The sequence below is a fragment of the Galeopterus variegatus genome, unplaced genomic scaffold, assembly GCF_000696425.1.
Source record: "Galeopterus variegatus unplaced genomic scaffold, G_variegatus-3.0.2 Scaffold1913, whole genome shotgun sequence".
Taxonomy (NCBI): Eukaryota; Metazoa; Chordata; class Mammalia; order Dermoptera; family Cynocephalidae; genus Galeopterus; species Galeopterus variegatus.
Window position 1 is genome coordinate 85,170 of NW_007728024.1, and position 8,768 is coordinate 93,937.

Consider the following 8,768-nt stretch of genomic DNA (forward strand, 5'->3'; position numbering starts at 1 on the left):
ATCTTTAAAAAAAAAAAAAAAAAAAAAAAAGTGAGAGACCATTTAGAGCATTTTTTTCTCCCAAAGTTTATTCTGCTCAAGAATCACTGGGAATGCTAGTGAAAAATACAGATTTCTTGGCTTTTGAGGCAGAACCTCTAGAACTTACATTCTGACCAAAAACCTAGGTTATTCCAACAAATGTGATCTGTGGCCATGTTTTAGAAGACTTTGATTTAGAATGTGGGTTGCAACGGTTGTTAATCCTGTCTACACATTGAAATCATCTGAGAACTGGAAAAAAAAATTATGCCCAAGCTCATCCTATACCAAGCGAATCAGAATTTTGGGGGATGGGGCTTGGACATCCTAAGTAATTCAGGGTTGAAGACAACCAAGGTAAATAAGCTCCTGGATACCACTTCAGTACCACCATTATTAAATGTCATTGTCACTACAGTAACCTTGCTTTTGCTCTTCACGTTTTAAGTAAAACCTTTCTTCTTCTCTATACTTCTAGTGCTTCCATGTTGAACATCTCTGGGACTTGACTTCATGAGTGTGTTGCATGTTGGCATCCAAAACCCTCACAGCCACTTTCCTTGAGCCTTTGATTTGCTTTCTAAGCAGATAGTATGTTAGCTTCTAAGTTGTTCCCTCTTCCTAACATCCATTTTCCTAGCAGACAGAGGAGATAGGGAGAAAAACAAAACAAAACACACAGCATTACACTGTTCTTTCCAAATTAGGAGTTCTCTGAGTGATAACTTCTCTATCATTCATTCTCTTCACGACAAGAATTCAACATTTGATTCCTGTAAAATTCTGGCTTCCTACAGTTTCTAAACCATCACACCTGTTTGACAAAGTTTTGTTTTTCTCTTGTCTTACATAGATTTATTTTCTTTTTGAATTATATATACTGTGTGTGTATAATTGTGGTAAAATATACATAGTATAAATTATCATTTTAACTATTTTTAGACCATTTTGGTTCAGTGACATTAGGTATATTCATGTTGTTTGCAACCATCACCATCATCTATCTCCAGAACTTTTCATTATCCCAGTCTGAAACTCTGTACCTATTAAACCATAACTCTCCATTCTCCCAGCCCCTGGTAATTAACCACATTCCACTTTCTCTCTCTATGGATTTGACTATTCTAGGTACCTTATATAAGTAGAACCATACAATATTGGTCCCTTTGTATCTGGCTTATTTTACTTAGCATAATGTTTTCGAGGCTCATCTATGTTGTAGCATGTATCAGAATTTCATTTGTTTTTTAAGGCTAAATAATATTTTGTATGTATATACCACTTTTTAAAATTCATTCATCTGTCAATGAATATTTGGGTTGTTTCCAGTTTTTGGCTATTGTGCATAATGCTGGTATGAACATTGGTGTAGAAATATCTGTTCAATACATATATTTTTACAGAATCACTTTACCCATGGTTTCTTCAAGCTATGAAGCATTGTTATTAGAATATAAATCTTAATTGTGACCTAATTTAATCTTTGTTGGGTAGGGGCAAATAGTATTTCATTCCTTTTTCTTTTTGTGTTCTCTCTCCTTTGCTATTTTCTGTTGTCACCATAGAATTTCTGACTCCTTGTTGTTAAATTGTCTAAGTCACTAAAATCTCTATGACTCAATTCTCAGTCCTCTTCTTCCTCGACCTACTAGCTGCACTTGAGACAGTTGATCAGTCCCATCTCCTTAGAAAACTTTCTTTACTGTGACTTGCAGAATATCTCACTATTTTGGTTTTTCTCCTACCTCACTGCCTATTCCCTCTAAATCTGCTTTGCCCACACCTCCTCATGTCCCCAGTTTCTAGACAGTGGAGTACCCCCAGGGCTCAGTACTCACCCTTTTCTTTATCTGCTTCAGTCTCATGGATTTAAATACTATTTATACACTGATGACTCCTAAGTTTATATCTGCAGACCAGACTTCTCCTTTGAACTCCAAACTCTTACAACTTGCTTGGATATCTCATAGGCATTGCAAATTTTAACCTGTCCAAAACTGAGCTCCTGTTCCTTTCCTTACCACCCCCCACCGTCAAACCTGCTCTTCCTGAAGTCTTCCCCTTTTGGAGAATGTGCATTCTGCTCAGACACCTCCAGTGGCTTCTCATCTCACTCAGGATCAAAGGCAAAGTAGTACAATAGTCTACATGACCCTACACTGATGCCGTTCAGTGTGATCACGGACTCACATTGGGCTGCGAGTGCTGTATCCAAGCTGTGAGGAGAGAAGTGCAGAAACATAGAGTAGGGCCTAGAAACTTTTATAGCAGTTAGAGTGATTTTATCTACTGAATTTAATAATAAGAAGTTGGAGATTATATTTTGGGTGTCTTTTTTAAATTTCCTGTTTTTAGTAATTGACTTTTGTTGTATTTTTTTTTTTAATAGCTCTCAGTGGATTAGAATTTTTGTTTTAAAAAGTCCTTTACCAAAGACAGATTGGGATGCATGCCTTTAATGACGTGCCCCACCGTCACGCTGCTCTGGCTGTGACCTCATCTCCCGCCACTCGCTCCCACCCACTTTGCTGTTCTTCCAACACTCTAGTCACGCTCCCCCTCCGTCTTCTTTCTCCAGGTATCCATTTGGCTTATTTTCCCACTACCTTCAGTGAGGAACCCTTATTATTTTAATTGGCTTAATTGTCTCTCTCTCAAGCCCAGAAAAATACCTGGTGCTCGGTAAATAATTGTTAAATATTTGAACTATGAGGTGAAATTGGATGAATGTAGGCATGGAAATTGTATAGAGGAAAGGAAATATCTTGGAGAAACTCTGAAAGCTTGAGGTACATACTCTCAAAAATGGGAAAGGTAGGAGTCAGCATTTTCAAGTCATTTGGGATGCCTATTTTTTCTATTGTAGGGAGGAGGGTTTGCCCAATCTTATTCCATTGTTGTTAGAGCTTGAGCTTTGAACACATGAAGGTTTATTACTCTTTGTTCTATTCCTTATTTCTAGGCTCTTCCCCGATTTAATCAGAAGGGAGAAGTATATAAGGCACAGATAATGAACGTGAGCTGGTCAGCTGATCACAGAATTATTGATGGTGCCACAATGTCACGCTTCTCTAATTTGTGGAAATCCTACTTAGAAAACCCAGCTTTTATGCTACTAGATCTGAAATGAAGATTGTTAAGATGTTCTTGAACTTCTTGAGCTTCCAAAGAGTATGTAAAGCTTACCTGTGCCAGCACATATTTATCTTTACAATTTGTATTATAAATTATTTGTATTATATGATTAAGGTTGTAGGGGCTGGCTGGCTAGCTCAGTTGGTTACAGCGTGGTGTTATAACACTAAGGTCAAGGGTTTGGATTCCCATGTGTTCAGCTGTCTCCCCCCACTAAGGCACAATATTTATTACTGTTCCATTAGACTTTTTACTGAAACTGAATAATGGTGTATTTGTTCTCCTGGAGCTGACACATTTTATAGGTCAGAATATGACTTCTTAATACCTGTGTGGTGCTGAGGTCTGTGTGTCAATGGATTGAAACTGGTAAGAACTACAAAATTAATGTTACTAAAAGACAGCCATATACATACAGTATTTGCCCTGTTTCTTTTTTTAAACTGACTCTTAATGAAATTTTTTAATTATACTTAACTGGGAAAAGGAATTTACATATAAAAATATTTTCCATTTCCCCATAATCATGCTAATTGTTGTATAAAATAAGTGCAATTATACTTACCTGTTAAGATATCCAGGGCTGGCTGGTTAGCTCTGTTGGTTAGAGCTTGGTGCTGATAACCCCAAGGTCCAGGATTTGATTACTGTACAGGCCAGCCACCAAAAAAGAAAAAAAAAAAAATCCAGGAGTATATTCTTGCTCCATGTAGAGATTATCATCTGTAAATGTCTTATTTGTGTAAATTAACATCTTTTAAAAGGGAAAATTATAACCAGATCTTAAAAATGCCCAATTGCAGTTTTATAACCAGTAAGGCTATTTAAGGTGTTTGTTGAAAATGGATATACTTTTAGAATTTTGGTAATGGTTCGGTGTCTTGTTGGGAAAAACTTCACCTTTACAAACTTGCTTCGTGTAAGGAAGGTGTTTTCTTTTTTTTAATTTTAATTTATCAATATACAGTGTAGTTGATTTTCATGTCCGTTTACCAATATCTCCTTTTCCTCCCTCCCTCTCCCCCCACTTCTCCCCATCAACATCATATCTGTTCATTTATCTTAACAGGTTCAAGGAATTATTGTGATTGTTATGTGGAAGGCATTTTCAATGTAGGAGCCACTGACCTTTTTTTTTTAATATTCAGAAGTCCACTGCCTTTTAAATTTCTTCAGCTAAAATAGTAGGATAAGAAATTAAGGTCTATTTTATTCACCATATCCTGAGTAGGAAGATGAATAAGAGGGAAGAGTTTAATGGGTAATTATGGACATAAAATAAATTTTATACAGAAATGGAGGTTTCATAATGATCATTTTGTTAAAGTTCCACTTTAACCAGAAATAGCATCAATAAATATAATCCAACATTTTGATTTACATTTAGAAATCCAGGTCATTTTTAATATTGTCCAGTTGAATTCTGTGTGTCAAAATTAGTTGTTCAAATGAAGTTTTGTGACAGAAAAAAGGTTTTTCTATGTGTACTTGATTTTTTTCAGTGTAAAAAATTGTCATAAAATAAATCAAATAAATGCTGTTTTAAAAATTCAGATAATACAGGGAGTTATAAAGAAAATAAAATATCACCCCATAAGTATGTATAATGTTTCAATAAAAAAATTTAAAAACAAAAAAATATCTATAATCCTCCCCACTGTTTTTTTTTTTTTCCTTTTTGTCTTTTTTCATGACCGGCAACAGATCGCAACCCTCAGTGTCGCGCCCGCACCTCGCTCAGCCAGTGAGCGGCCGGTCTGTACGTGGGATCCGAACCCTCGGTGGGAGCGCCACCGCGCTCCCAAGCGGTGCACTGTAGCAGTGCGCCACCAGGCCGGCCCCTCCCCACTGTTAACATTTAGATATATGTACCTGTATACATTGCTAATGTTTTGTGAAAATGGAATCATAGTATACCTATTATTTTATAATTTGATTATTTTTTAATGTTGTATTATGGGTAACTACATGTCAATAAACAATTCCACATTGTCATGCTTTTGAACGACTGCATAATATACTATTGTATGTATTTATGATACATTACAATATTAAACATCTACTGTATACCAAGCATGGTTCTAAGCAAAGGGCACACGATGCCTACCTTCCTGAATCCTGCCCTCATTTGGTTTATAGTCTAGTGGAGGAGACAGATATTTATAAATAACTTAAAAAAAAAAAACTACCAGTGGTGGCCAGGATTTCAGGGGATGAGAGAGAGCGGGAGGGATGAATAGGTGAAGCACAGAGGATTTTTAGGGCAGCAAAACTATTCCATGTGATACCATAATGGTTAATACATGACATTATGCACTAGGCAGAACCCATAGAACTACAATACAAAGAGGGAACCCAAATATAAAATTAAGTTAATAATATATCAATATTGATTCATAATTGTGACAATTGTAACACTAATGTAACATGTCAGTGATAGGAGAAACTGTATATGGGTGGGGGAGGGTATGGGAACCATCTGTACTTACTGTTCAATTTCTCCATAAAACTAAAACTGCTATAAAAATAAAAACAAAACAAAAATAATTACTATTCTAAGAAAAAGAAAACAGGAGTTATGAGCCATATAGCAGAGTATATCCCATAATTTACTAATTATGAAGATGGATATATCCCATAATTTAACTAATTCCCTATTGATAGTCATTTGCTGAATTTTAAATGAAGAATGACATGATCAGTAAAAATTTCCCTCTTACTTACAGAATGTGAACACCAGGAGAAGCTCTAAGATAACTGGAAAAAAATAAAAATAAAAAAGGAAAAAAAAAATAAAGTAAAAGAGGGTCCTGAAGCAAGCAAAATACGCTTATACCCTGAAGGTCCAACATCAGTGGGTCAAGATGTTCTCTACATTGCCAAAATAACCCTGGGGCTGTCTGTTGTATCCCAACCCACTGTCTACCATCTTCTCTTTAGTCTCCTCCATTGAAAATTCAGCAAAAGATTTGTTCCTGGCTGTGTGCAGGACCTTTGGAATAGCAGGATTCCCTAGAGGAGACCAGAGGTCCAGGAGCACTGCCCTAGCAGCAGTGCTGGCTCAAGGGCTCCACACATCACAGGGTGCGGTAGGAGTTGGGGTGAGTGGAACAAGGCTCTTGCTGTATTCCTAGAGGTTGAAATTAAAGTGGAGAAGCCAGAAAATTCAAGTTCTTTACTAATATATCTGGAGGTTAGAAGTATGTGTATGTGGAGAAGAAGCCCAAATTATTGCTGGGAGTGGCCAAGAAGAAAATCAAGGCTTTGTTCATTATATAGAGTGTTCCTCTGACATTTGAAAAAGAAGCACAATAGGGAAGGAAGTTTGAAGAACGAAGCCCAAATTATTGCTGGGAGTGGCCAAGAAGAAAATCAAGGCTTTGTTCATTATATAGAGCGTTCCTCTGACATTTGAAAAAGAAGCACAATAGGGAAGGAAGTTTGAAGAACGGAAGCCAGAATTGGTATGAACTTCCATTTTAGAGATCAAAATGTATCTTATGTTGAGACATATCCAGGAAGTGGTTATGTAGGAAGAAAGTGAAAGTGATAGTTTTTTTTTGTTCAGAAAGCCCAATGGCTTGTTCGGGCCTTTCTCATGACTTTCCACTCAAAGTGGGTCTCAAAAGTCACTTGATGGACTGAGGAAGAGATGGTGGAGCTCAGCACTGCCCTACAATACCAGGAGTACAAAACTTCCCTTGAAATCTTCAAAGACGTATAACATATACCCTGCAACTGATTAATTAGTTCATTCTGCACATATGAGGGTACTTCAAAAAGTTCATGAAAAAACAGAATTAAAAGATAATGTGAGGCTGGCCCGTGGCTCACTTGGGAGAGTGCGGTGCTGATAACACAAAGGCCACGGGTTCGGATCCCGTATAGGGATGGCCGGTTCGCTCACTGGCTGAGCGTGGTGCTGACAACACCAAGCCAAGGGTTGAGATCCCCTTACTGGACATCTTTAAAAAAAAAAAAAGATAATGTGAATTCTTTCATGAACTTTTTGAAGACCCTTCGTATTTATTGAGTATGTGTTCAGTTCCGGCCTCTGGGATAGAGACTGTGGATAAAGGAGAAGATAGATGTTTCTGCCCGCACAGCGAGAGCTTTGGCTGGTGATTAAAGCCTTCACTGGAAGTGGGTCTGTACCAATACCTGGAGAAGAGCAGTGCTTTTAGAGTTGAATTATACTTCCAGTCAATTTTTAATGGTTTTTCTCCTTCCTTGTACACATCTTTTCTTACTGAGATTAAATCATTTGTCTTTCCTTAACTCTAGCCTCATAACTCCTACCTCACAAACCACACACCTAATATTAGGATAGACTCTATTCTTAGGCCACACAAACCCAAGCCACTCAAATTCTTTAACAGGACGTGGCTCAGGTATTGCTTTTCATGGGGCAAGCAACATAGGCGACATGTATGTGACCCCAGACCATTCAGGGAGCAGCGTGGGAGGGCTGCACCATCTGAGCACTATACTTTGAGAACTCACCGAAGAGAGTTCTAATTAAAGTACCGGCTCTGCGTCATCCAGCCTATATGCTCTCCACATGGTGGTGGTGAAGGGAAAATTGAGTAAAATTTAGGCAATAATTGTAATGGTGCTTCAATATTCCCTAGTTGTCTGATCTTAAGATTGTTGCATGTTAATTTACTCAGTTTTAGTGTTCTGCACTTTCACCGGCATATTAATTATGACAGAAGAAAAAAAGTAAGTTAAATCTTCAAACCTAATTTTATGGCCAAACAGAACATTAACAGAACCCCATGGCTTACTATAGGGATATTTATCAAGAGAAAAAGAAGATATATATTTGAATTTACTCGACATATTCCACGAGATATCTGGGTCATCAGATTAGTGTCCAACAAATCCCAAATCTTATCTTATCAGACTAGGCCCCAAACCGGCCAGCTGCCAAAAAAAAAAAAAAAGAATTTAGGTTTGATATGGGGAAAAGCTGGGACAGTCAAGGAAACAGGTCCACGCTCAGATAGGGCTGAGCAGGGGGCAGAGTCTTTTCCATCAGGCAGCACGAGTGCACCCATCCATCTACACCACCAGAGAAGCAGTCGGACTGTGTTAAACTTAGGAAAAGCTATTTAACTTGAAGTTTGCTGCAAGAAAACTTCACAGTAGTTTTTTGGGTTCTTTTGTCTTTTTCGTGACCGGTAAGAGGATCGCAACCCTTGGCTTGGTGTCGTCTGCACCGCACTCAGCCAGTGAGCGCACCGGCCATTCCTATATAGGATCTGAACCAGCAGTGGGAGCGTCACTGTGCTCCCAGCGCCGCACTCTCCCGCGTGCGCCACGGGGTTGGCCCTACAGTAGTTCTAAAAATGTGGTAAAAAGCAAATCCAGGTCCAACCCTGTGGCTCACTCGGGAGAGTGCAGAGCTGGGAGCGCCGAAGCCCCGGGTTCGGATCCTATATAGGGATGGCCGGTGCGCTCACTGGCTGAGCGCGGTCCGGACGACACCAAGCCAAGGGTTGTGATCCCCTTACGTGTCACAAAAAATAAAAATAAAAAAAAGCAAATCCCAAAACGCCAAAATTATAAAGTCTGTAGAGAAGTTGCAAGAGTATAGTCAGCTGTAAAAA

General features: G+C 38.3%; 1 protein-coding gene across 1 annotated transcript in view; it reads left to right on the forward strand.

The window, feature by feature from the left end:
• DBT (dihydrolipoamide branched chain transacylase E2) overlaps nt 1-4,149 on the forward strand; it is a 55,022-nt gene extending 50,873 nt beyond the window's left edge. The window contains exon 12 of the mRNA XM_008579575.1: nt 2,984-4,149. Coding sequence (XP_008577797.1) covers nt 2,984-3,151 — 168 coding nt within the window. The 3' untranslated portion in view covers nt 3,152-4,149. The remainder of the gene's footprint in view (nt 1-2,983) is intronic.
• The last annotated feature ends 4,619 nt before the right edge of the window (nt 4,150-8,768 follow it).